The 27,495-nt window shown below is 57.5% G+C and overlaps 1 protein-coding gene across 5 annotated transcripts in view; it reads left to right on the top strand.

Annotated features, from left to right (window-relative positions):
- The window catches only part of CTBP2 (C-terminal binding protein 2), a 125,558-nt gene that overhangs the window by 90,340 nt on the left and 7,723 nt on the right, over positions 1-27,495 (top strand). For 3 of the 5 annotated variants that reach the window (XM_075533947.1, XM_075533945.1, XM_075533946.1), the window contains exons 3-4: positions 6,227-6,384; positions 23,195-23,394. In XM_075533947.1, the coding sequence (XP_075390062.1) occupies positions 23,280-23,394 (115 nt within the window). In that variant the 5' untranslated portion in view covers positions 6,227-6,384; positions 23,195-23,279. Of the gene's footprint in view, positions 1-6,226; positions 6,385-15,683; positions 17,504-23,194; positions 23,395-27,495 lie in introns of those variants that run through there. The other 2 variants (XM_075533948.1, XM_075533944.1) reach the window with 2 other exon arrangements.

Raw genomic sequence — 27,495 nt, 5'->3', positions numbered from 1 at the left:
GCCTCCCTCCGAGTCCGTGAGGCACCCAGGCCCCTTGGCTGCCTACCTCCAACCCGCCTTCCCCTTAGAGTTTCTGTTAGCCCCCCCCTCTCTCCGCCCCCTTCCCTCTTGTCAGAGTTGATATTTAGCAGAATAAATGGCTGTTTTCCTTCATATTAAACAGCTATATCTGCGATGATGGGTTTTTTCCTGTGAATCCAGTTGAAAAGCTAAGAGCTAGGAAAGCCAGGAGTTAGGGTTGTGGGAATCCTGTGTCCCCCATCCCATAAGTGTTGGTTTGACGCAGTGGGGAGCTTTTTGGACTGGGGGATCCTTCAGCATACCTGAGCTACCCCCCTTTTTTAAGAGATTGTGATGTTGAGATTTTTTTCAAAAAGGTCCAGGCACAGGACTACTGCTGCTAGACATTACTTCTAGACCAAAGTCAGCTCCCCTGGATGTCCCTCCACCTTCCTGTGTGGTCAAGGACAGGACATCATCACCCCTCACCGGCAGAGCTGCCCATGCGGGGTGGAAGGGTCTGAGCAGGATAAATAGGGGTCTCACCTAACCCCGCCTCACCTGGCTGCTGTGGACACCTGGTGCTCAGCATCGAAGGCTGTGGTGCTGCTGTTGCTGCTTGCCGCAGGTAGGGGGTTCGGCTGTTTCTCAGGGCACTTGTCTTCTGAGACCTGCGCTAACATCCTTTGTAAAGACCTCTCGCTGGGCGGCTTGAACCCCTGTCCTGCCAGGGCAGCCCACCAGCCTGCCACTTCCTCTCAGCTAACCTTGTAGTCTGCATGCCTCACTGTGGCATCAGTCCTGAAAGAGGCCAGGTGGGCCCTGCTGAGTGGGATTTGGAGCAAGATTGGGGGGGGGGGCAACTTCTATGGTCCCTGGCTGTCAGAGCAGGGAGAGGGAGGGCTTCCTAGATAAAACAGAATCAGGGTACCCTAGGAGGTGCCCCTGCAAGCTCTTTCAGGGGTGCCCTGTTATGGAAACATCAGCTTTGAATTGTCAGGAAGAGGGAGTGCTGGTCTGGGGGACAAGATGTGTCTGTGTCCCTGCCTCTGCAGGGCTCATAACTGGACCGACCCCGGCAGGTTCAAAGAAGGGCCAGCACCTGGCTGCATTCCTGCCTTCTGCTTCCAGGAACTGGCCATTGGCGAAATCAAGAGATCAGGTCCTACTCTGGTGGCCAGCCCAGTAGCTGGGCCCAGGAAGAGGGGGTCGGTCCCAGGAGGGAGCAGCCAGAGCGCTCCGTGGTCCTTCCTTCGCCTTTGATTTCCCTCTCAGCTGAGAGGTGTGGAAGGAGATGCCTGGACGTGGTGGCCATGGGGTCTTGAGAACAGGATCAGACTCGACCCCAGGGCAATGGGATAGTGCCTAAACCTTAACCTGCTCCCTGCAGGAAGGGGGACCTCAGCTCAGCAACCCTGACAGCACAGTGCTCATGTGTCGGGCTGCTACCCTCAAGGCCAGCAGTGAGGCTTTCCACTCCCGGGAAGAGTCAGTCTCAGAAATCCTCAGAGTCGCTGTGAGTCGGCATTGATTCATGGTGCTAAGTCAGCTCAGGAGGTAGGAGGGGACAGCTTGTTTGGCTCAGTCTCTTCCCCTGGCTGACCAGGCCCCTTTCCTCTGGGCACCCGCTGCTCTTCTGCATCCTGAGACCCGGGGTGAGTGACCTTCCTTGCGGGTAAGGGGACGTTAGAGGTGTTTTCTGGAGTTTCTGTGGTGCTCGGGGAGGAGACTAGGCTGCGGGAGGTGAGCCCACTAGCACTGGTCAGCCTGTGTCCAGGTAAGGCCATGCAGCACCCTCTGCTGGCCGAAGAGCCTCATCACAGGTGCCAGCTGGGGCCAAGCTGGGGGCAGCTAGCTCCCCTGGGTTTGGAGACCCAGAGACCTGGGGTTTTAGCAGACGGACACTGAAGGAAGGCAGCACCTGCAAACTCTCCAACCTTGCAGTTTTCTAAGAACACAACCGTGTTATGTGTTTTGTTTGGTAAGAGCTGTGAGCTATAAGGAGCTTATAATGCACCGCAGCTGAAAGGTCCGTGGCACTACTGGGCCTTCGCTTAGGTAGGTGACCGTCTGTGGATTGGTTTGTGGTCCCTTTTAGAGCCTCCAGAATCTGGGTGACGTTGTTCTTGGGTGCCATCTAGTTGATTCTGACCCATCCCCACCCCAAACACAACAGAAGGACACCCTGTCCTGCACCTAATGGGTGGCTTTAGGGAGCAAGAATGCCATCCTAGAGCCCCAGGTCCTGTGCTATTCTGAGCTGACGGGCGGAGAGCCCGTTCCACTCAGCGTGGGACTCAGAAATAGGAGTGGCCGACTGGGGCAGGGTGAGGTGTGCTTCCAGGTACGAGCAGTCCCATTACCTTGCTTCATTCCAAAGGAGTTGGCCTCTGAAGCCTGCCTGGCTTCTGGCGTTGGCACCGGGCGTGGCCCTGTGTCAGCCGCAGTTCAGCGCACCCCGGGGCACTCTGAGGCCCCAGGAGCCAGTGGGTGGTTGGGCTCCTGGGGAAAGGTGAGCACCTGGATTCCCACATGTTACCTTGGAGGGCGGGAGGGGCCTGGAAGGAGGGTGCGAGAGGTCTAAGCCGAGGGATCATCGAACAGTAGCAGCTTTGGTGTTTCCGAACACACACTCACTCCGCCCCCCAGCGTGTCCTCACTCAAAGTGCACATTCCTGGTTGTGGTGTGATGGTCACGGGGTATTCACTGGTGTTTAGGCCCCGTCCCCCAGTTCCCCACACCCTGACCCTGCCGCCTGAGTAGAACTTTCTGGCCAGCTCGCCTCATTTCATTATAAAGGGCAATCTCCCATGAGCCCTTGGCTGCCTCGAGTCAGGAGCAAGGTCTTCTGAACACCCGAGTGGGGGAGCGCAGCAGTGTAGCATGCTCTTCCAATACAGGGCAGCTGCAGGAGCACAGGTGGCGGTGTTGCGTACTAAGTACAAGGTCAGAGACTCTTATCCACCAGCCACTCCTTGGGACACAGCTGTGAGACGGTCTGCTCCCGTAAGAGTTACAAAGTCCTGGGAGCGTGCACATGCTCACCCACCCAGACAGGCCCCCGGGATACTGGCTCTGCCAACGAGAAGCCTGTGTCTCCTGAGCAGAGGAGCCAAGGTCGCTGGTATTCTGCAAGTAAGTTCTAGAACGCCACCTGAGCCCCCGCCCACTTCCCTCTCTCTCTCCTGTTCACCTGTGGCCCGAGGGAGAGGGAGGAAGGTTGTCACCAAGTGGATTCTGACTCATGGTGAGCGTGTGCATGGCTTAGAACTATTTGCGGTTTTGGATGGTTTGGCTCCCGTGGGGATCACCAGGCTTCCCTTCCACGTTCTTCTGGGGAGACGTGAACCTCTGCTTTGTGTTAGCAGCCAAGCCTGCTAATCACCTTCACCACACTGGAAACCCAATAGCAATAGAAATGTGACCCACTGCCAGTGACTCGGTCCCGATGCATGACGGACCACCTATAGGACGAGGTAGAAGGGCCCCTGTGGGGCCTTTACAGCCGCACAGAGCCTCGTCTTCCTCCTGAGGAGTGGCTAGTAGTTTCAAACCGGCTGAGCTTGGGTGGCAGCCAAGGACATAACCAGTAAGGCCACTCAATGGCAGAAAACGGCCTTGGTTTATTAAGGCGGCTGCAGGGGGGCGGGGGGGGGGGGGTCACAATCAGCCTGGGAAGAGCAGAGGGAGGGCCCTGCCCTCCAACTCCTCCTCACCCCCCATGCCAGGGGGAGTGCTGTCACCAGGAAGCCCAGTGTCCGCGGGGTGGCCAGATGGTGGCATTACGAGGGTCCATTGTGCAGTTGAGAAAGACCAGTCTGTTTCCAGAGACTTTGTGCTTGATCTCTCCTTCTCTTGAAGATGGCGCTCTCAGGAAGGCAGAGGAGGAAAGGGACCAACCTAGTTTGATATGTTTTGTTTCCAAAGATCAAGTGTGCAGTTGGCGGGGCGTGGTGGTGGGGCTGAGGTTTAAGGCCGTGGGGGCTGCCTACGGAGAGGTCCTCACCCTGTAAGGCAGCCCCTGGGAGCCAATCAGGAATGACAGGACTTTTTTTTATTTTTTAAATAATGGTACACAGACAATTGTTTACGCCGGTGGCTGATCCTCCCTCTTGATTGCGGGATCGAAATTCTACTTATCAATTTTTCGGGAAGGCATCTAATTATACAAATTAAAATTCAAAGGAAAGCAAAAAAGAATGATTGTACCTCCCCCTTGGGAGGGGCGGTACGTGTTGTCATGTTGTCATTTCTCACCTCCCAGACACGTCACACAAACTCACTCATGAATCCCCTTGCCCTTCGGACGAGGCAGCGGCTCCAGGTGGGAGCTCTCTTCCTGCCAGAGTCTGTGGGAGGCTGAGGGCAGGAAACGGACAGAGCTCCGCACCTGGGCTCTCAGGCCAGCCTCCAAGGTGGCCTCTCTGGTCCAAGGTCTGGCCTGCTGCTCTCACCTCAGGTTCTCCAGGGCAGGTACCATCTACTCGAATGGGTTGCCTGGGAAGAAACAAACCGAACTTGCTGCCAGGCATGAATCAATGGGGACACAGGTGGCCCCCGACGTTGCACAAGGCCGGGGCACCCTGCAGAGCTAGAAAGGCCCGTCTTTCTCCCTCGGAGAGGCTGGTGGGTTTGAACTGCCGACCTTGCCACCGGGACTCCTCTGTCAAAGTCGTGCAAGATGTTAGAGATTGAATCATGTCTCCCAGCAATGTTCTGGATCCCCCAAGCCTGTTGTTCCTCATGGAATTGCGGTCCACGCTTGGGATAAGACCAAGGGAGAAAGATGGGCTGACTGCTCGTGTAGAGGGACCGACCCAGAAACCCTCTGAGCTTGCTGAGTCAGTGTCGCCATGCAAGGGGGCTGTTCTGGAGTGTGGTCAGAAATGACGCAGCAGAGTTTTATGAACGGCCCCTGTGCATCCGTGGGGTTGTGCCGAGCTTTGGGGGGACTCGCCAAATTGACATACGCAATAGCAGGCGCTGGGTTGCTGTATTCGTTATTTATCAGGTGGGCAACCATGCGTTTGCCAGCTCTTTTAAAAAAATCATAACTTCATCGCCACAAATATTTGCTGGAAAGCAGGCCGCCTGGTGCACCTGGCAGCTGCCCGCCTTTGAGTGATAGGGACACAGCCCTGCAGCCTGACCTCTGGTGACACCCCTCCTGGCTTGGTGCCTCACTTGTGTCCACAGGTGGTCATCGTCCTCCCCCAGGTGGGCATCCTTGTGTCTCTAACTCCCCCGTGTGCTGCATTAGGTCGGGCAGCTTTCCCTGGGCTCTGTTTGGACGGGTGAGGCTGGTTTCATTATGTTGGTCAAATTTCAAAATCCAGAGAAAATTCTTTCATTCTTGGTTTGAATTCTTGACACTTAATTGAAGAGAGCCAATATCAAGATACTCGGTCGAAAGCTAGCATGGTGGTGGTAAGCAGTTGATATGTGACCCCAGCAGATGGGCAGGCAAGTGCTGGTGTGGCAGAACCCCAGGCCCCGGCTGCTCACTGGTGGTGGCTTCCCCACTCCTGTGGTTCCTACATGCCATGTCTCTAATTGGGGGACAGCTGCCGCTGCCCCCTCTGCCGGCAGCCTCTTGGTGCATTTGGGGACGGGGACGGCACAGGGTACTCACAGTGTCTCAGTCTAAGCCATGGTCTTCCTCCTGTCTGGGAAGCCCAGAACCAGTGTGGGGGCCGCCACCACTGCCAGTCCCGTGAGCGGCTCCCCCACCTGCAGGGGAGGAAGCAGCACTGGGCAAACTCAGCTAGGAGGTTTGGGGTTTCCTTCCACCCATCTTCTGTACATGGGGCCTGGCCATGGGAACGGGCTTATGTAGAGCTGAGAGGTGGCTTTGGCTCCTGGCCCCAGGAGGCCTTTTGGTCAGCTCCTCCCAACATGACATCTCCCGCACCCAGGTCCTCCGAGCTGGTCTCTGTCCGTGCCCAGGAGTCAAGGGCTGGCCAGAAAGCCGTGACCTTGGCGAACAAATTGTTTATCACCCACATTGGTCACTGGCCTGTGTTTACTACCCAGCTGCCACTTCCGGCCTTCGGCTGTTACAGACCGAGTTGAAGGCAGGCGGTGGCTGAAGGATTCGGCGCTCCTGCCAGCCCGTATCTGAGAGGCTGGCGGAAGCCACAGTGGAGAGTGGCTGGAGCCCTGCCCATCGCGTGTCCCCGACCCCGAGGGTCCCCAGGAGTAAGGGTTCTTTTCTCCTCGTTTCAGGGTTCATAGTGGCGTAATGCACGCGGGCTCCTGCGAGGTCCCCTAAGTTCTTAGAGGACGGTTTTGCCTTTTGAATCAGAGTCGCAAAGCTTGCTAGAGGATGGCCCTTGTGGATAAGCACAAAGTCAAGCGACAGCGACTGGACAGAATCTGTGAAGGTAAGAGCCACTGCGCTGGGCGGTTTCCTTGACAGGCGCAGCCCTGCCCTGGGTCCCAGCCCGCTCACCGGCCCACCCCCTGCTCTCCCCATCGCCCTCACCTTCCTTGACCCTGTGGTCAGTAGAGAGCAGTCTCCTCTGGGACCAGGCCTGGCTGCCAGAATACGGATGGGGGCTCCAGGGGATGGCAGGACCCGTTTCTGCCATGCCACGCTGCGTCAGACTCGGCTGGGGCACCTCTGCCAGGCAGGCAGTCTCCAGGCCGTCTCCGTCTCACACTCTGCCGTTCACAGCAGAGATTTCCGAGCCCTTCCCGATGAGCCGGCGCATGGATGTGTACACATCCCTGGCTCTCTGGAAATATCTGGAAGTGTTTTATTCATGAACGGAAAAATAAACATAATTAAAACCGACTGGAGACCTGGGGACAAAACTGCGAAAGGTTGATTAAGCACCACCCTCTACTAATTAGAGCTCAGGCTCGGGCTCCCCTGCAGGTACAGGCCTGGGCTTGCTCGGGTGACTTTGGTACACCTACCTAGGCTGCACAGGCAGTGGGGAGACGCCATGCCCTGGGCTCGCTGGGTGGCCCCCACCCCCCACCACCATGTGCTCCAACCTCAGCCAGTTCCTGGAGAGCGATCCCATGCCCCTCACACTCCCGCCCCCCTTGCTGTCCAAATGGGCAGGGAAGTGTGTGCCCACCCCTCCGGCTGCTGGCCCAAGGGCCTGGGAGCCTAAGAGCTAGCATATGCCCTTGGGCTCTGGGCGTGGGTACAGTGGAAGGTCTGACTACATGGAGGATTTCTTTAAACATTTCTAAAGGTTTCGGCCACATCAAAGTGGAAGGAAGAGTCCCATAAGCTGTCCTATTTCCTCCGTTGTAGTGACCAATCGGTAGCACGTGTTATCTGTTCTCCCGCTTTACAGAGAGAGAGAGATCGGTGCGTGTGTGTTGTCTAGGTGGCAGCACGCACAGCGTGCGTCTCGCCCCAGGACCTGCTCCTCCTCATATTATCGCCACCCCCAAAGAGGGTGAGCGTTCTACACTGGTGTCCACTGTGGGTGTGCTAGGCCCTCCCCCGTCCGTCCCTTGTAGTTGTGAGGGGCCCAGCACAGACCTCCCATTACATGGCACTGCCACCCCTCTCCAGCCTTCAGGGCCAACACAACACCCAATTGCCTGAGCTCTCTGATGTCGGCTACCCCACCTTCTGGATGCATCCAAGCTGCGTATCTAGGAGCCTTGGTGGGTCAACTGGGTGATGTCGGGGTGTCTGGATGTCCCGGGGCTGACCCCCTGCCCCTCTCCCAGCAGCTGCTCAAATGCCACACCAGTGATCAGAATGAGTTTGGCGAGTCTTATTTCCTGTATGCTTCCAATAAGCCCAGCTTTTGTGTGCATGGGAGAGATTTTTGTCCACGAGGGCAAACTTGTTGACAGTACTTTCAGGCTCTTTGTCAAGGAGGCTCCAAGTGTGCTAAAGGACTTGAAGGTAGCAGTTCCTATAGGGGCGTGATTGGGTGCACAGGGCTCCCTCGGGCCGCTGCCGTTGTGTTCGGATGCATCTCTCCGTCGTCACTGTTGGGACTTGACGGGGCACAGCTAAGCTGAAGCTCGTGCTGCAGCTGGCTTGCTGCTCGGTCATAGCAGGTGCTGCCCATGTGAAGAGCACGGGTGTCTTCGCTGACTTGGCCCCCAGCGCCTTGTGTGGGTGGAGACATTGGTACCCTGTGTCCTAGGACTGGCTGTGGCGACAGTGAGGTCAGCTTCCCATACATGGGCAGCAGGGTCACTGTGTGTGGCTGGGTTTGGGAGTTTCTCCTCTCCACCAAGGACTCCAGCCTACGTTCCTGGCACCTGGACGTACAGCAGTTGGAGAGTTTATCTGCCTGACATGCTGCCCCAAGGACTTCCTGGGTCCCCACTCTGTGTGCTTTTAGGATTGAAATCCCACAGTGGGCATTTCTACCCACAGCTGGGCCTGTAGGAACCTGTGCTTGCTGGTTTGGGTCCCTGGGAACAATGGCCTCTTTGCTCCCATCCCACCCTCCATACGCAGCCCCCAGTGCACATCCTCCCAGGGGGCTCTGGCGCTGGGCCCAGCTTCCCTGACCTTCTAGAAGAAGCTCTCTGGCCCCAGTGTGGCCAGATCGGAGCAGCATTTCTGCGGAGGTACTCCCCAGAGCCCCTGCCTGCTCTCCTGGGCCCCAACACGGCCAAGGGAAAGGAGAGGTGGTCGTCCTCATAGGCCTGTGGCCTTGCCCCAAGAGCTGGGCACCGGCCAAGCAATGTTTAGGATGGGACCAGATTGGCTGGGTTTTGAGTTGTTAGAGCAGCCTTAAATAGTAGATTTCCCATTCACTCCTTCCCGTGTTGAGAACGGTCCTGTAGCCAGCCCCGGGGAGCTTTTGTGAAAGCTTTTGTGAACGCAGGGTCCACCACAGCCCGCTCAGAACCGGACTGCAGACCTCTCTCCTTACGCAGGTCCTGCTTCTCGTCTGTTTCGTGTTGCTAGTGTAACCGAAGTAGTGCCTCTTGTGAATTGCACCCAAGCCGAGGGTTTTCCTGTCCCAGCTTCAGGCCAGACCTAGATGGATTTGCTCAAAGTATCTGTGGGTAGTCGGTCATAGCAATAGTCCAGCTTGACCGCGGTAACCCAGGGAAGCCGATAATACACAGTGACCCTGTTGCCAACCTCTGGTGCAAGCACGGACTGTGGGTTAGGGCAGAATAAATCACGAAACACCATCCTTTCCTGTGGCTGAGGGACTGGCATCGCCACCTCAGGAAGTGATCCTTACCCACCCGCACCCCCTTCCATTCACACTAGGACAGAGAATCAAAAGGAGGTGGTGTTTGGGATGGATGGTGACAAGGGTGTCCTGGAAAGGATTTGTGGCCAGCACACTGTGTGTGTGTGTGTGTGTGTGTGTGTGTGTGTGTGTGTGTGTGTGTGTGTGTGTGTGTGTGTGAGAGAGAGAGAGAGAGAGAGAGAGAGAGAGAGAGACAGAGAGAGAGAAATCATTGCATAGTCTAGGCATCTCTTTCTGGGTCCACTTTGTCAGAGGGCAAGAAACTTGAGACGATGCTGCTGAGGCGAGTGACCCTCCGCGCGGCTCTGATCTGCACTACGCTGCTTTCGTGAATCAGGGCACTGCCATTGGCGTGGTGCTGCCCCACCCCAAGAAAGCTCGCTGCTGCTCCCAGAACATCAGAGGTAGCTTCCACAGGCATCCACAGGTTGACTGAAGATGCCTCAGGTTTTTGGACCAGCCAAGCTCTCTCTCCTGGCCCAGGGTGGCTGCCTTGAATGTTCCTCTGCCCAGTCTGGAGCCCAGGGAGGGGAGATGAACCCCCAGAGTCAAGCATAATCCACAGTCGGGTCAGGATCATCTGGAAGCTATGCTTTAGGGGTTTGTTTTTGTGATTTCCCCAGTTTGTTTTGTTCAGTTAAATGTGTCCTGATACCACTGTTTTCATTTCTGGACCTTTTGAGAACTTTGTAAAGACAGGGTTGAAGCTGGCTGTCTACAAAGGTGGTCCGAGATATCGTTTAATAACCCAAAATGTATATTTTTAAAAGATGGCCTTTATAATGTTGTTGTACATTATAATTACATGTTGGAATTAGGCAATTATGTACATTTCTAGTAATTATGTGATTAGCTGTAATTACATTAGCTATGTAAATACATAACAGTCAACTAGACAAGACTTAAAACTCCACGGGATGAATGAGCCTGGGAAAGTTGTTGTTCATGGCTGTTGAGTGAGTTCCAGCTCAGCGTGACCCGGGTGTGCAGGGAGAATTGTTTCCCGGGTGGAGTCTGGCTTCTCAAAGCCAGGTGACTGCAGGCGTCTCCCAGGGTGAGTTCTGAATACCATCCTTTTGGTTCACCAGTAAGCACTTAACTGTTGGCACCATCTTTTTAAAAAAATTCTCACTGCCATTGAGTCCGTTGTGACGCATAGCAATCCTATCGGACAGAGCAGAGCTGCCCGTTTGGGTTTCGCAGGCCATACATCTTTTCCAGAGCCGAAAGCCTCTTTCTTCCTCAGATTGGCTGTTAGGTTCAAACCATTGGCCTTAAGGTTAGCAGTGAAGCACGGAGTCCACTGCACCACCAGGGTACTCTGAAACTGCGTGACGCTCACAGAAAAAGACCGATAAAGGTAGATGCAGATCCTCAGTGACAAAAATAAGGGTGTTTCCAAGGGAGGGGGGAGTACCAGGTTTTAAGATACTTGACTCCCCTTGGGGTTGCCCACCCTGAGCCATCCCAGGCCACGTAAAGGGTTGGTTTGGTTTGGTTTCCCATTCTCTCTCTCTCCCTCTCCCTCCTCTCCCCCCTAAACTCGGAGGTTGGAGTGCATGGTGTGGGCAGAGTGCTCAGTTGGGTCTGGACGGTCCTCCTCAGTACCTTCTGTGGCCGCTGGCGCTTCCGGCTTTCCCCCAACCCCACTGGCTCACACATGGGTCGGTGACCCCCGTCTCCCGGAGGCAGGCCCTGGTAGGCCTTCCCAGAATGCTTTTGTCCTTGACATGTCTCCTCGGGCACCATGCTGCAAGGGAAAAGCACATTCTGCTTTCAACTCTCACAAAACATACCTCGGCGAACTCCATGAGGAAGCTGGGTCCGGGATGGCCGAGTCACCCCTGCCTCCACATCCCATAGTCCTGCGTTGACAGAAGAGGCCCCCGCACCCAGCCCGGTGGAACTGACAAGGATTGGGGTTCTCTTTTGCTATCTCCTTCCTCAGGCCCCACACGTTTCACACAGCAAACCGAAAGCACTCCCGAGCCCTGGGTGTTGACGGGCACTTGAAGGCCGCTCTGGTCTCGCGGGGGGTGGGGGGTTGGGGGGAGCTTTGTTCACTCAGTGTCATGTTCTCGAGGTTCATCCGGGCAGTAGCATGGACCAGAATGGCATTAGGTCGTTTTCCTTGTTCATGGGTGCATACTACCATCTGTTCCTGTTGGTGACCTGCCCGTGTTTCCCCTTGGCTGTCGTGAACAGTGTCGCCTTGGACGCTGGTGTGTGGCTTCTGGGCACTTGTGCTTGCATCTTGGGGCACACACTGGATTCTCTTCTGTTCTCTGGGCTGGGGGTGAGGTGCAAATTGGGAGAGCTCCACAGAGGAGAATCTTTTGAGGGCCCGGGACAATGGGACCATCGCAGACAGAGGTGAGAGGATGGATGGGGTGAAACAGGCTGAGGAGTGGGGGTGCACCTGAGCCACATACGCTTTGTGGGGAGAAGTGATCTCTGAAGGTTTGGGGAGTGTTGAGTTTCTTGCACACGCAATTGCTTTCATTCCCAGAAAGTTTCCTGAGGTCAATGGTTTTTTTGGGGGTGCTTCCAGCCTTGTTCTCACAAGTAAATACTGCGGAGTATCGCTAGGCAGTCCTGTAACCGCGTCCGCTCACAGTGGCCCAGTAGCCAGTGACTAGGTGCAGGGACTGCATGGCGTGCAGCTAGCCTCCGCCGTTAGTTTGGTTGCACGACTTCCCTGAAAGAACTTTCGAGTGGGACAGGGCCTCGCCAAAGTCCTGTCGGAAGTCTGTTACAGCCACCAAGGGTCCAAGACACCTGAGCGGTGTCCTCCTTTGAAGATGGGAGGACGGGTAATTCTGTTAATTTTCTCTTTGTCCTTGAGTGTTGTAGGGGAAGATGTTTCCCTTTCCAGACTCCCTGTTGGCTGGGGGTCCCCCGGTGAAATTGGCTGAGTAAGCTCGGTGGAGGGCGGTGGGAGGTACAGGAAGGAGAACATGTTCCTAAAAGGCCGAAGGCTTTAAACACTTGAACACGTACTTCTACAGAGCCACGCCAGAAACCCAGTGCGGTCTGCGCCATGTGAAAGGAGGAAGTGGTTATGTCATGGCCTATTTGGGGCCCTGTCTCTGCCGGAAAGCAGTGTTGCCCACTAACCTCAGCATGTATGTCCCCAGGGGAGACGCTGACACTGAGCATGCTGTAGGTGCCGAACCATATCCCAGATGGCGTTCCGAGCTGTCTTCTCTCTTAGCGCAGATGAGGACCGGTGGAGGGAAGGCCCTGGGGAAGGGAGGGGTGGGTGAGAGGCTAAGTCCAGGAAGCCTGGGCACCAGTCTTGGCTGCACCTCTGCCCTCCGTGCTGGAGCCCACCAGTCTGCACCTCATCTCGTTTGTTCTTCAGGGACGGTTAGGCAGTACCAAGCCCGTTCCTAGGCGGTGGGTCCATGCATGAAGTGTCCAGTGACCCCAGGTCTGCTCTGTGGCGGGGACCAGGCTTGGCCTCCTCTTGCCCATGCTCCAACCTCTCTGTCATGCTTGATCTCAAACTCAAGACGTGCCTTTGGTGGGGGTGGTTTATATTCCTGCCCTGCCGTCCTGAGTCCCCTGGTGGGCAGCTCTCCTTTGGGTTGTCTGTAAAAGTTTGGGCTGCCTTCTCACCTTCCCGCCCCACCCCTAATTTTCACACTTTAAAATACACACATTCCTTTTCCACACGCTTTTTTTTAAAGCCCCCTCACATACTGTCATGTGTCTACAATCTAGTACTTTCTGCAGGATTAAATGGCTAGGCCAGTGAGACTCCTTGCCCTCTAAGAAACTGCCCCCTATTTTGTCCCTTCTATGAGGGCCTGTCTGAAAAGGATGCAAATGTGAGGTTGGTGTGTGCATGTGTGTTTTGAATCTGTCAGAATTTTTTTGAAAGGTAGTCCAGTTACATGGTATGGGCGTGTCTGCCCACCCCAAGACACATCTGTTCACAGCAGAGCAGAGAGGCCATGGGAGTTTGGGGGCTTTGCAAGCAGGTGGAGGTGAGGGGAGGAAGCCTGGGCTTCCTCATACACAGGGTGAGTTGTCTTCTTGCATACCTGCCCCTTGAACCCCACAGGTTCCTGGTGGGCTCTAGGGGGGTCGGAATTCTAATACCCTGTCCTGCTTTGCTTTGGAGACCTTGGCTGGTGCCGTCCGTCACCACCACCCCCCCACCCAATCTGAGGCCCTACACACCCGTGTTGGATGCAGGGTCTGTTAGCATTACACCCCCCCCCAAAAAAAAAAAAAAAACCTCGCTGCCATCAATTCCACCTCATAGCGACCCCAAAAGTGGGCAGAGCTGCCCGTGAGAATTTCTGCGACCGTAACTTTATGGGAATAGAACGCGCCGTCTTTCTCCCACGGAGAGGCTGGTGGTCTTGAACTGTGGACCTTGCCAATCGCCCGCCGCCCAGCGCCCCGCAATGCCGTGGCTTCTGTGTTTGTAAAAGGGGCAGGGAAAGGAACTGGTCCCACGTGGTGGCTTGGCCCAGAGCAGCGTCGACGCCGTTTCCGATGCTCACGTGGTTCGTGCCCCACGTGACGGGAAGCCGATCCGGCTGCACGTGGGAGTTAGGCGGCTGCCGTAAAGCGAGCCTCGCCGGAAAGCCGGAAAGCGAGCCTGGGGGTGTCTCAAACCCGCGGAAGTTGGGTTTGCACCCCGCGGTGGGCTCCCGAGTGCGCGATGGAGCGTTCGGAGAAGGGTTTCGTGGCGAGAATCACCGGCGTGTGGGGCGCAGAGGCGGGAAGCGAGCACGTGCTCTTTGGAAGACTGCGTCCGTGGGCCTGCTCGGCGCCAAACGCCAGCACACGAGGTGCGCTATGCTTGCCGCGGCTGGCGGGTGGAGCAGCCCTGTTCCAGGCGGGCCGCAGGGAATGGGGGGCGGGGGGCGCCTCGGAGGTGGGCGGGAATTGCCGGAAAGTACCTGGTCGAGTGCCTTGCACACTTTAGCCTAGGTGTGCCCTGCGCTGCTGGGGCCACCAGCCTCTGCGGCATGCCAACCCATCGCCCTGAGTCGTGTCCCTGCAAAGAGGGCATGGGGGGCACTACACAGGCGCTCTGCCAGGGCCCGGAGTGAGGAGCCGGACCGTGCAGGCGCTAGCCAGTTTGGGGGCATTGTGCCCGCCCGCCCTTTACAACGTGCCGCTGGTGAACCCAGCTCACGGGTGCAGAGATGTAGGTGTCTCCGGCTCCTCCGCGCCCTGCACTGTGTTTCTTCGCACTCGGCCGGGGGCGGGGCTTAACCCCGTTTGGCGCATCTTGGTCAGGCAGCCCCTCACCAGGTGACCTTGGCCAGGAACCGCGGGTCCTTGCAGGAAAAGGGAAGTGCGCTTTTAAAGGTGACTTGTCCAGCATTTAAGTGGGGGTGGGGTAAACAGAATTAGACCCCTTTCCTTGCTCCCAGGGCTGGGCTGCCTCAGTATTGACTCTTGGTGAAGCAGCTTCTAGAAGATGAATCTTTGAGAGACAAAAGAGCAGGCCAAACCCACTTCAGTTTAATGGCTGCAAATAAGCACCTTCCCTCCCTTTGAACCGTTGAAAACGAGCTCTTTGTTGTGTCCTGGTGACCACGTTTTATTCTGGTTGTCAGTTCTCCGTTGAGGGGCCCACGCAGTTGCAGCCCAGCCCCGCTGTGTTCTGGAATGTGCCAGGGTTTTCCAGAACTGTGTGGCTGCGCCTATCCGTTTCAGTAGCTGCGTCTTTGAAGTTTGTGTCCAGGGTGGGCTGAGGGGTGAGGCCAGACCCTGTGTGCTAAATTATTCCCAAGCATAGTCAACAGCAGGTGAGCCCCAGCCAGCTGGCTTTGCTTGGTGATACTGGGATTAGTCATAACCCATCTTAAATTATTCTTCTGCCATCACATCGTGAATCGGCCAGGGTGGCACGCAGAGTTGGTTACTGCGGTGGTGGGTTTCCTGCCCCTCTCCCACACAGCACACAACGACCTGCTTTGGTAAGGTGTCTGGGTCTCTGACTTGAATGGTAGCCAGAGGACAGACTCTGGGCGAGGTTTGCGCCCTTCTCCAGCCCCATGTCAGTCTGGCTCTGCTGTTCCTGGTGGATTAGGATGCGCTGGTGGCTGTCTGTGTCTGCTTTGTTCACCCTGCTGTCACTGTGAGGGCTGGGCTTTGGGGGAGGGGCTCGTCCTAAAAGTACCTAGGGAGCTGGGGGTGGGGGGGTAGGAGCGGGAGCTCTACCCTGGGCAGGCCTGGATGGAGCAGCAGCAGTTTCATCAGCCAACCAGGGTGTCACGTGGAGCAAAAGCTTAGAGGTTTTATTTAGCTCCTAATCCGCAAGCGGAGCGGCTGAGGTCCATGTGAACAGACCAGGCAAGGGGGGCAGGGTGTGGGGAGGGGGATGCTCCAGGTTGGCCTGCAGCTCTCCCCCTTCCTGGGACTGAGTCAGACCCTTTCGGCTGCCCTGGAGGGGTGGGGGCGGGGGCAAGGCGAAGTTACGGCGAGTGCGCGGTCTGCCCTCTAAGGTTTCAGAAGATTAATAATTTAGGGCATCCTTTGAAATCAGAGCCCGAGCCCCGTCGTCCCCCGCCGCGGGCTGCCCTTGCAGCTCAGGGAGGTTGGGCTGCGGCTCCCTTTGCTATGGCTGTAACTGAAGACCCGTGAAGAAAGCGCCCTCCGTCCGGCCGCGCGCGCTGCCCCGCGTTTCCAATGCCGGTGCCAAGCAGGCCCCTAGACATCGGGCGATCGCAGAGCTGGCACGCCGCTGCCGGCTGGTACGAAGACCCCTGGGAGGGCGCCCAGGAGCCCGGGCGGCCGGCAAGGAGGGGCTCCGCAGCGCTGGCGGGCCAGAGAGCGTGGCGCGAGCAGCCGGAGCCCAGAGGAAAGGCCACCCGCGAGCCCTACCTCTACCGGGAGGCAGTGTTTGGTGCGCTGGGCGCCCGCCAGGGCTCTGCCCCCGACCTTGCCTTCTACGGCAGCCGGCAGGCAGTGATGGCCGCCAGCAGCTCCCTGCCACCGCGGGACTTGTTTGGCGAGCCTGCCGCTGCAGCGAGGCTGCCCGGAGAGCCTCTGTACTTTAAAGACCTCGGAGTGGGCCAGCCGGTAGCCAGCTATGGGGTGCTGGGCAGCAGAGTGGCATGGGATCAAGTGCCAGGACGGTTTCCGGGCCTGCAGGATACGACGCACCTGTATCGGGATCCTGGAGGTAAAATGATCCCTGCGGGCCAGTGGGCCCCAGGCAGGAACGCATCTCCTGCACGCTTTGGAGCAGAGCTGCCAGATGCCAGGTATGCGGCTGAGACAGGTGCTTACCCCGCCAGTCAGATTTACAACGATGGAGGCGAGAGACTGGGGGACCCCACCCACGCCAGGCAGTCGGCCCCCACGTGCCTGGTGGTGGACCCTAGCGCCGTGGCTGCTTCTGATGGCACCCCGGAGTCAGCCTCAGGCTCCCTGAATCCCAGCTACGGCCCCTCCCGGGAGAGTGTCCCCCCCAAAATGGCTTACGAGGACTACGATGCGGTCCTGCACCCGCGCCAGGGCCCCAGCGGCAAACGCGGTGTGCTCCCTGAGTTTCTGGCCCTGCTGCGGGCCGAGGGAGTAGCCGAGGGCACGCTGGACGCCCTGCTGCAGCAAGGCTTTGACTGCCCGGCCGTGCTGGCCACCCTGGAGGACGCAGACATCAAGGCCGTGGCACCCAACCTGGGCCAGGCGCGCGTCCTGAGCCGCCTGGCCAACAGCTGCCGCGTGGAGACCCAGCTGTGGCGGCAGGAACGCGCGTGCCCCCCGCCGCGGGCGCGCTCCAGCAGCTTCGGACAACACCGGGAACTGCTGCACGCCGATGTCAGGGCCCTGCCTTCCCAGCCTCTGGGGCCCCTGCAGGCGGCACTCCCCCGGGGTGGAGACCTAGCCCGGCGCCCCTCAAGCGCGCCCTCTCAGCAACTCCTGGAGACGGCGTCTGCCTACTGTGCCCCCGCTGTGGGCGTCCAAACACCCCACCCCCCCTCCAACTCGGGGTACAGCTCTCCCACCCCTTGTGCCCTAACGGCTCGCCTGGGGCCCACATACCCTTCGCAGGCCGGGGTAGCCCTGACTAACCCGGGCACCTCGAGCCCCCTCCACCCTGGTCCCCGGACAGCCTACTCCACAGCCTACACGGTGCCCATGGAGCTGCTGAAGCGGGAGCGCAGCGCAGGCGCGTCCCCCCTGCCCAGCCCTCACGGCAGCCCCCAGCTGCTGCGGAAGCCTGCTGTCCCCTCAGAGCTCCACACTCCGCAGGCCCCCTACCAGAAGGTGGCCCGGAGGACGGGCGCGCCCATCATCATGTCCACCATGCTCGCTCCAGAACCAAGTAATTTGCCTCTCTCTACCCCCACCTCCCTGTCTGCTGTGGGGTGGGGGGCAGATGGAGGGTGAGGGCAGGACTGGCCTTGAATGTTCTCCTAGAGGAAGACAGACGCTTGTGTCTACATGCACCTACACATGCAACACACTGAACACGTGTTCATGACATGCATGTAATGCACCACATACAAATCATCTAAACATTAGTCACAGAACCGAACCCGTCACCCACAGAATAGCACAGCATAACTTAGACCATGCACAAATATGTGACATATACATAGCGTTTGTTATGCATATATCATGCCGCAGACATACACAACACACTCCCAAATGTGACATGATCCAGACAAACCACAGCTCAAGACACTTCATACTCAACACATGCACAATACAGCACCCCCATAGAAACACATCCATGTACACTATACATGGTACACAAGGCACTCACACAATACATACATGCAACACAACCCCAATGCAGAACACGAGACTAGTATCACACACACTAGACGTCCTTACAGACCCACCACGGGCCTCCTGGCAAGCAGGTAGCTGCGAGTCCCCTGGGATGTGGGGTGGGGGGGCGTATGCTCCACGGGGGTCTTCTGTGCTGTCCAGTTCAGAGCCAGTGCCGAGGGCCCTGCTAGTCGAGCTCAGATGGGTTCCTGGGTGTCCGTTTCTGCTCAGAAGGTAGCTGGACGCTTCCGCCCAGGATGGTGGGGTTTCCAGGTACTGTTTACTCTGTTGAGGTGGCTTTAGAAAAGGGGGCACTCGGTTGTGAAGTGCCACCTTGCCAGGCTGGGTCTGTGCTTGCGGTCCAAGCTTGTCCCACCCCCGTGGCGAGGGCTGTGCGCCCCGACACCGCGTTTCTTCTAAGACAGATGCCGCCTCCTTGGGAAACGCAAATGGGACGTCTGCTTGGTTGTAGGGAAGAATGTGCAAGTGTATTTCGCAGGTGGTGTAAGATGCTGGGTCGTTTCTTGGAAGCACCAGCCAAGTGCATGCAGTTTATTGTGTGGTTCCTTGGACGCTGTGGGGGAAATTACACCTACCGTCTCTCCGCACCATTTGGAATTTATTTATTTATTGGCGCTATGGCAGCGGTTCGAGACCCCTTTGGGGTTGAACGACTCTTTCACAAGGGTCGCCTGATTCATAACAACAAAATGACAGTTATGAAGTAACAAAAATAATGCTATGGTTGGGGGGCGCTCACCACAACATGAGGAACTGTATGAAAGGATCCCAGCATAGGAAGGTTGAGAACACTGCGCTAGAGTCTTTGGTGAGAATTTAAAATGTAGCCTTCTATTTCCCCCCTCTTTGAAACTTCCTTTCTTGCCTCCCCCAAAGAAATTTATACAATTCTTTGTGATTTCTCCCACCCTCTTTTCTTCTGGAGTGGCAGTGTTGGGGGGTGGGATGCCGATAATCATGAATAATCCTGGTTGAAATAAAACCATGGAGGCACCATTGTGAGCATGCTTCCCACCCCCCGAGAAGGGATCTTTGGGATTTGAGACTGGTAATGCCCGGGCTTGAGAGTCTGTTGGCTTTGGCCAGGGGCACAGTTGACATGGCCGATGGACAAAGATGTCCATTGTGTCTTGGGGAACTTGACCTCCATGCATCCTCTCCTTATTTCCAGACAGAAGGTAACCTAACTGGATTTTTTTCCCTGGCATCTCTGGAAATTGTGGTTCTGTCTTGCTTGTAGAGTTTGCTGCGAAGTCTGCTCATGACTGCTTGCTGGATGGATTTCGTTTTATTTTTTTAATCAACGTGCGGCAGGAGGGTCCCCTTTTTTCCGGGGGCCTACGACGGCCCCCTCGCCAGCCAGACATTCTTTCTGTGCAAGCAACTCATTTGCATGGCGATGACATTTGTTGCTCAGTAATTTCATCTGATAATGACCGGGCTTGCAAAGCGGATCCGAAAACATATTCCTTAATTATGTGTTGCTAGGTAACCAGGGGGTTTGGTCATAATCACAGAGAGATTATCTCCCCGTTGAAGTCGGGGAGAGGTCTGCTGAAGGCGGCCTGTGAGATTGCCTTGTTTGGCTTTTTTTTTCCCCTGGTTTTCACTCAACACCCACCCCCCTATTTATTTTGCACTGGCTCCTGGAAACACCAGTGTTCTCTGGGCTTGAAATGAGGGAGGGGTATGATCTAAGGAGATTGGTGGCGTGTGATCGTTAACAGTTTTGCAAACCCAAGGAGATTGAGTTTTATTTCCTATGTGGCAGCCAGCCAGTGACGGCGACGTCTGTGGAGTCGGACAGCTGCCAGCAGATCCATTTCTCCGTCAGCGATGTACCCTGGAGTCCACACTTCCACCCGGTGCTCACGTGGGTGGGGGTGGCAACAAGGGTGGCCATGCTGGGCTTCCCTGGCTCATTGGGAAGGCAGGTCCTTAGAACCAAGCCACCAAATGAGGCTCTGTCAGAACCCGCCTCTGGGGAAACTAGGTGGTGTCTCTGGCAGTGCTCGGAATCTTCCTCCCCGAGGCCCCGCTCTTGCTCTGCACATCATGGGGACTGGACTTGCAGGGCCTGAATTGTTATCTTTCAAGAAGGTAATGTGTACAATAAATGAAAGTTCCCCAACCCAAAATGAAAGCTGGAGCCACACGCTCGGTGACACCCAGGCTGGAGAAGGGGCCCCTCCAAAGGTGGCCACACCAGGCGTTTGCAGCTCTGGCAACGCCGATGAAGCTTGGTTTCATGGACACAGACTGCTGGCGAGGGGTTCCAGGCAGCTCTAGGGAGAGTGAGGCACGTGGTGCTGCAGCGTGTTTCTCTCGGTTTGTGTTTTCACTGCTTGGGCTGTCTCCCCAGCACTGCCCGTTCTGCGCAGGCGGCTTTTGGTGGGTTGGGCACCGAGTTGTGGGTCCAGTCTCAGGACGGCGGGCTGCACGTTGGCCAGTCCCCAGGATGCCTGATGTTGCTGACAGCGCGTGGCACGCTGGTGTCCTGTGTACCCAGCCACTGCGCGGGCTCTCCGGCAGACCCAGGTGGGCTGTGACCGTCGCAAACACTGCCCTCCACAGCATCGCGCAGGCTAGTCCTGGCAAAACCTCTGGTCCCTTTTCCTCCGGGCCTGCGTCCAGGCGGAGCTCTGGGAGGGAGTGTGCTCTGCATGGACCTGGCATCTGGGTGAGTGGCTGTGGGAGTCGCAGTCCTCTGTGTGTGTCTTTAAGCAGATGTGTCGAGTTCTCTGTGCTTCCCATTCCAGCCGAGAGGAGCAAGAGAATTAGAAATCCGATTAAGAGGTGTGGAGGTCCTGGCCTTCCTGGTCAACGTGGAAAATGGCGGCTTTGGACCTGAAGAAAAGCCACGTCCATGGTTGTATCAGCCATCCGGTCATGCCTGTTTCATGGGTGGCTATGTTGTTGCTCTCACACAGACACTCCTTACACAGGTCTCTAGCCGTTTGAGTGTGATGGGCGGCCGGATGGAGGTAGAGAGCCAGGTGTTGTTCTGGAGGTAGAGACACAGGTGTTGTTCTAGAGGTAGAGACCCAGGTGTTGTTCTGGAGGTAGAGACCCAGGTGTTGTTCTAGAGGTAGAGACCCAGGTGTTGTTCTAGAGGTAGAGACCCAGGTGTTGTTCTGGAGGTAGAGACACAGGTGTTGTTCTGGAGGTAGAGACACAGGTGTTGTTCTGGAGGTAGAGACACAGGTGTTGTTCTGGAGGTAGAGACACAGGTGTTGTTCTGGAGGTAGAGACACAGGTGTTGTTCTGGAGGTAGAGACCCAGGTGTTGTTCTGGAGGTAGAGACCCAGGTGTTGTTCTGGAGGTAGAGACCCAGGTGTTGTTCTGGAGGTAGAGACACAGGTGTTGTTCTAGAGGTAGAGACACAGGTGTTGTTCTAGAGGTAGAGAGCCAGGTGTTCTGAGCCAATGGCTTGCCCCTCAAGGTCGCACAAGGCAGAAATCCTAGCACGAGCTGGGGTCCAGGTCCTTGTGAGGTGTACACGTACTTGACATGGTCTGAGGGAACAGCTCTGCATAGCGCGTGACCAGCCGACCCCCTTCAGAGAGCGGGAGGGAAGCGTGTGCTGTCAGTGGGTGTGTTTGACCCTTTCCGAGGCGGCCCAGCGCGAAGGACTTCCAAAATGCTTTCTGCGAAGGAAAAACAAGCTCTCGTGCACTGTCCCCGCTCCTCCTGGAGGATGGGACTGCATAGCCTAGCGGCAGTGGGACCGGCAGCTTCTGCCAGCTTAACCAGGGATAAACCATGTAAAAGCCAGTGTCCGCCAAAAGGTAGGCGGTGCTCAGGAGTTGGAGGCTCAGGCGAAGGCAGAGTCAGAGCCCAGTGTGCAGTCTGAGCCAGGCTGCGCTGTCCTCCAGCAGCAGTGACACCTGGCTTACACACCTGATGCCCACTGCTCCTCTTGCCCCTCCTCTGGTCTGTAGCCAAGTGGGGGCATGGGGGCTTCTGGGAGCCCTGGTTGAGAACTAATGGATGATCATGGGTGCCACTGTATTTGACCCCAAGCACAGTGAACCAGAGAGGTCCCAGCCATATCTAAACTTCGGTGGTCAGTGGGACTGCTTTGTCCCACGGGGTTTTCTCTGGCTGATAGATCACCAGTCCTTTCTTCCTAGTCTTAGTCTGTTCCGCATCACGGAAGTACTCCAGCCTGCACAGGCACGTGGGTTGTGGCTGCACATGAGAGTTGCTAACCAGGGATGGGAGCTGGATCTCCCTCAGGGTAGGTGAGGCGTCTACCATTTAGCCTCACCTTGCCCACCCACGTCCCCAAGGAAAGGGGACGCAGCCTCTCCCTCCGCCTCCCTCCGAGCCCGAGTCCCAGAAAGGTAATCATTCTGCCTGTCTCAGACCCTGGGGCCTGCGTCCTTGCCGGCCAGCTGGGCGCTCTGCTGTTCGAGGGAAGGTGACAAGTTCTCACCCCACTGGGCACATGGGCGTGCGCTCTGGCAGCCTTGCACCAAACATCCGCATCTGCTGTTGCCTTGGGCACCGTTGTAGGCCTTCAGAAAGACTCAGGAGAAGCCCCAGTGGACCCTGCAGTGGCATCCACCCCAGGGGCAGCTGCGTCCCCTTCACGGAAGTCCCTAAGGCTGGGCGGTAGCAGCTTCATCCCCCGAGGTCTCAGAGGCCACAAGGTGTATGTGGACAGCTGTGGGCTGGGGGTTCTGTTTTGTGACTGCGGAGGGGGCGAGTTGTGGCCTCCTCTGATCGGTCACCCACGTGCAGGGGAGGCCCGGGTGGGGGCATGTGGACACTTCTCTCTGGAGCTGCTGCAGGAGGTGCAGGGCCTGGTTTGCTCCGAGCCCAATTGAAAGCCCGTGGAAGGACGAGGGTGACCGGTGAGCACCTTGCCTGTCCCTGTCACATGTGTTCCTAGGAAGCAGGCCAGCCCCCAGCTGTGCTGGAACCCTGTCAGGTTTGAGTGAAAATCTGCACAAGTCCCTTTCCCAGGACAATTGGCCTTTCATGTCCCTGCCGGGTGTGGCAGTTGCAATGAAAGGGGATAACCATTTCCCCCTCCCCACCTAGTCAGCCCAAACTGGGTTTCCTCCGTAATACTGGAGAAAGGGGCCCGCAGGAGGGACGCTAGCCACGTGAGCTCACACCATCCTAGATATATCAGCTGTGTGGCCCAGCAGGGCAGGTGTGACTCTGTAGGAGGACCCTGGCGTAGTAGGGGCTTTGGTCTTCTTTCTAGCAGGTTCCAGCCCAACCCAGGACTGTGCGAACTGGACCCTTCAGTTGAGAATCTTGGGGACTCCAGGATTCCGAGTGTCAGGAGTATGACTGAAGCCAAATTTGAATCCATAGCTGCCACCACTCAGGACAAAGGACACTGTGAACACCCATGGCCTCACAGCCAACCTGGGCCAGGGACCCCGCCAGCAGTCCAGCCGGGTGAGGCAACACCTGTGGAGAGACAGGCAGGGGCCACGAGCGCCTGAGCCCCTGGCATTGTGACCAGTGACCTCATAGAGCTAGACTGGAGAGACCCTGGGGCGGGCTCCAGCCCACTGCAGGGAGGGAGCCTGTTGTGTTCTGGGAAGATCCTGCATGTAGGGACCTGGCCTTTGGCGACATCCCAAGGGTCATCGGTTGGAGGAGCAGCGGGAGAGGGTCTCGATTGGAGGGCACACGCCCCTCGCACGGGTGTCCGATAGTAAGAGAGCCAGCTCGGGGGCTCAGTGGGAGGGAGGTACAGAGGTGAGTGGGTGGCCCCTGGTTCCAGTTGCGTGGCCTGTCCCTCTTCTCTGGCTCCCCACTGGGCATGGTCTCTGCTCACAGCCTCGCCCTGTCTCCCAGGACCCCCTCACAGGGACAGCCCATGCTGTCCTGCTGATGTGGCGGCACGAGTAAGTGTCCCAGTGCTGTGGTTCCCACAGTCTGTGGTGTGGTGCGGTGTACTTGCGCTCCCGTGGGTGTCTGCGTGTCTATCCCCGTGCCGCTGCCTTATCCAGCAGCGTGGTCTGAGCTACCAGGATGAGGACTTGTGCTTGTTGGGCCCTACCCCGTGAAGATGTGTGTTTTATTGAGGAAGCCAGACCCCCAGTGAGGCACTTGGGGTCCAGCCTCCTGCTGACTCTGCCCAGAGCCCCCACCACCAATGCTGGGGAGGTGCTGAGACCAGGACCCCATCTGGGGCGCTCCGGGCTGGTTTTTCCTTCTGGTCTCGGGTGAGCACAGAGGGCTCCCGAGCTTCACTGTGCACCTGTATCACCTGGAAAAATCTCCCTTCGAGAGTTCCTCAGGCCGCTGAAACCAACCCCTCGGCGTGGTATGGCCTGGCTAGGAGACAGACACAGTTCTTACATGTCCACAGGGCCAGGGGTCCCTGGGGGAGAGCTAGAATCCAGACCTGCTGGCCCATCTCCCTCAGCTGAGTGCTCTGAGTGCTGGCTTGAGCGTGTGCCGGGATCCACTAGTGATGTCTGAGCACAGACCAGGAAAAGGTTGGTATCTGCGTTCTCCTGTCAGGCCTGTACTTCTTCCCACTGTCTATGCCACGTGCCACTGCCCAGCCAGGGGCACCTCGGATGTGAACCCTAAAGACTGGGGTGCAGTTCACCATCATGAGTGTCCATCAGCTCTGGCGTCCACGTCTTAAGAGCCACGGCTTTGTCAGGAGGAGAACTTGCTTCAGTCCTGAGTTTTTAGCACCTCGCGTCTGTTCCTATCACACTCGATGGCCTAGGGGTGCCCCAGAACCGAGACCTGCACTGGCAGGGTAGGAACAAGCTGCTCGGCCTGAGGCACTCCTGACAGGGGCCAGTAGCCTGGAGCCCAGAACTGCTCAGGGCCCGAGGCCCACTCCTTGCAAGGGGACGGACCTATGCTGGAGGGGGCACTAGGGTAGGCTCATGCTTCAGCACCCAAACCGGCCGGGGCGCCTCCTGAGGAGGCTGACCACTTGGCCTGAGGACGGTGTCTGGCAAAGGCAGGTCTCAGTCCAGCTCGGTGCATTTCTTCTTTCAACTTGAACCTTACGGTACAAGTGCCTAACTCAACGGCTCGCGTGGCCATGGAACCCTGCCTCATCCTGCTCCCTGGGCCTCTTCTGGCTCCTCTTGTAGCCATTCCCCCAAAGCCCACCCGAGCGACCCCTCTGGCCTCCCTAAAACGCCCCCTCTCTGCAAAAGCCTGGGCTCTGCCAAACCTGGCTCCCGGGTTTGGTGGTTTAGAAGGACTAGCTCCCCCAACGCGATGGAGCGTGCGGACAGAGCCATGAGGGGCGGGGGCCCCAGGGGCAGCCACGTGCGAGTTGTCCACAGTGAATCACTCGCATGTAGGCATGGCAGGACCCGCTGAAGCACACAGCACACACTGACCCCCGTTTGGCCAGAGTTACAACTTCCCGATTCAGGGCTGGGAAAGGCTGTGGAACGAGGGCCACATGGCCGCCGTTGAAAAGACCAGAAAAGCAGATTGATTGCCTATGTGTGACTGGAGATGCGCAGGGTAGCACGGCGAGGAAGGGGGGCCCAGAACACCTCACTGCTCCTGCCCAGAGACCCAGAGGCAGCCTGCCACTCAACCAGAGCCAAGGGATGCCACACGGTGTAAAACCAGGAGAGCTGCGTGTCACGGTTGGACCCTTTGGCCATTCTTAATTCCACCTGAATCTTGAGCAAGTCATCCGGGAGGCTGGCCCACAGAGCAGGGGACACTGGGATTGTCGGTCAGGTGACACCGCCTTGCTCAAGTCACTCAAAGACGACAGCCTCCGTTGGAGTCGCCCCTCGACGTAAAGGAAACAAATCCCCACTGGACCGCTCCACCACCCACCTGTGGACGCCCCTGTCAACACAAGCTGACAGGCTGGGTCGCCCTAGGCAGAGGTGCCCCTGGAGGGCAGGGGGTTCCACAGCCTTGTCTGTGCGTGGATGCGAGAATGAGGGAGGAGGAAGACAGGCAGGCTGGAGAACTAATGCCTTTGGATTGTGGTGTCAGTGACAAAGGCTGACTGTACCACAGGCTGCCGGGAGTGCGGCACACTGTCATGTGTTGTCCAGGGACAGCATACTTGGTAAAATAGAGGGAGGGCGGGGGATGGCTACAAGAAGCCCCTCATTGAGAGGGATTGACATAGTGGCTGCAAAACAGGCCGAAGCCGAGCAGCAGTGAGGGGTGGGGGGACTAGGCAGGGTTCCGTTCCATTTCCCAGGGGTCAGGAGTAGGGATCCGACTGCAGTGTCCACGGAGGTCTGCATGGGGGCCTGAACTGACTGGCTCCCAGCGACACCGGCTGACATGTTCCCAGCGGGAGCAAATTGCCAGTGGCCTCGCTGTTTAGAGAAGCGGGTCCTCGTCTCTGCCAGGGAGGGGGGGTGTACTCAGCCCCATGGGATTCGCATTGTTGAACACCCAGCTGGCTCTCCTGGGAGCTCCCCCCCAGCAGCAGCTCGTCTGCCCCACCTTGCTTTCAAGGGTTCATGTCTGGAAGCCCACATGTGGGGCCTCACTGTGGACTCCCAGGCGGCCTACACTCCCAGCCTGCAGGAGGGGGCACAGGTTGGGTTCCACCAGAGAGAACTGCAAGGAGATCGCTAGGCAACGTGGAGTGTGTTGCCCAGGTAACAGATAAGACGCCACTGCTGAGGACTGACATCCGTGGTTTTTCTCAGGTGCCTGGGCGCCTCCAGAGGCCAGTGCTGCTGGGCTGTGGAGTTGCCTTGTAATGCGCACTGGAAGTTATGAAGTGTCGGGCCACCTTTGCAAGCATAGCTGAACTCCGCTGCCCTGTGGCTAGTTCATTGGGGGGTTGAGGGCAGGAGGGCCTTGACCGGCCCCAGCAAGGCAGCCTGCAGGCAGGAGAGGAGGCGGCAATGAAAAGGACCTTCGGGGGTAAAAGCAGGTGGAACATCTGGACTCCCACCTGAGGCGCCGGCCTCACGTGGCCCTGCTCCCTCTAGACAGGGCCCAGCTCAGACATCCAGGGAGAGGGATGTCCCTGTTTGGGATCAGCAGACCTGTGGATTCGTGTCACCTTCGCTCTTTGGCTATCTCTGTGCCTTGGCTTGACCAGGAGCGGCTAGGAGCAGCTACCCCTCATGGAATTCTCCCCTAGCAAGTGGGCCATGCAGACCTCCCCTTGGGCCCTGGAACGCTCTCTGGTACCCATGTCTCAGGAGGTAGCAGCAGGAGCCCCGGCACAGACCCAGGGTGTTGGCGGCTTCGCCTCCCGGCCCAGAGGAGCAACTGCAGGGTCCCAGGCTGGGACTGCGTGCAGGACTGGCGGCCATTCCTCTTGAGGCCGAGGCAGACGGTTGTCCTGACCTGCTGCAGCTGTGCTGTGGGATCTCCAAGGGCCGAGCATCAGTCCTGCCCAGGAGAAGAGAAGTAGCCGTCCGTGAAAGCTACTGAAAGCTTCCCTCCCAGTGTCTCACTGACATAAGTGGTTTGTTTACCAAGCCCACACGCTTCAGGAGCCCCAGTGGGCTATGCAGAGTCCTGGCCTTGTGGGGGAAACGTCGGACATACTGGGAGTCGTGGGTCCTGGGT

This window comes from Tenrec ecaudatus, chromosome 16 (genome assembly GCF_050624435.1).
Source record: "Tenrec ecaudatus isolate mTenEca1 chromosome 16, mTenEca1.hap1, whole genome shotgun sequence".
Classification (NCBI taxonomy): domain Eukaryota; kingdom Metazoa; phylum Chordata; class Mammalia; order Afrosoricida; family Tenrecidae; genus Tenrec; species Tenrec ecaudatus.
Note: the sequence above shows the minus strand (reverse complement) of the source record. Positions and strands in the feature narration are given on the sequence as shown.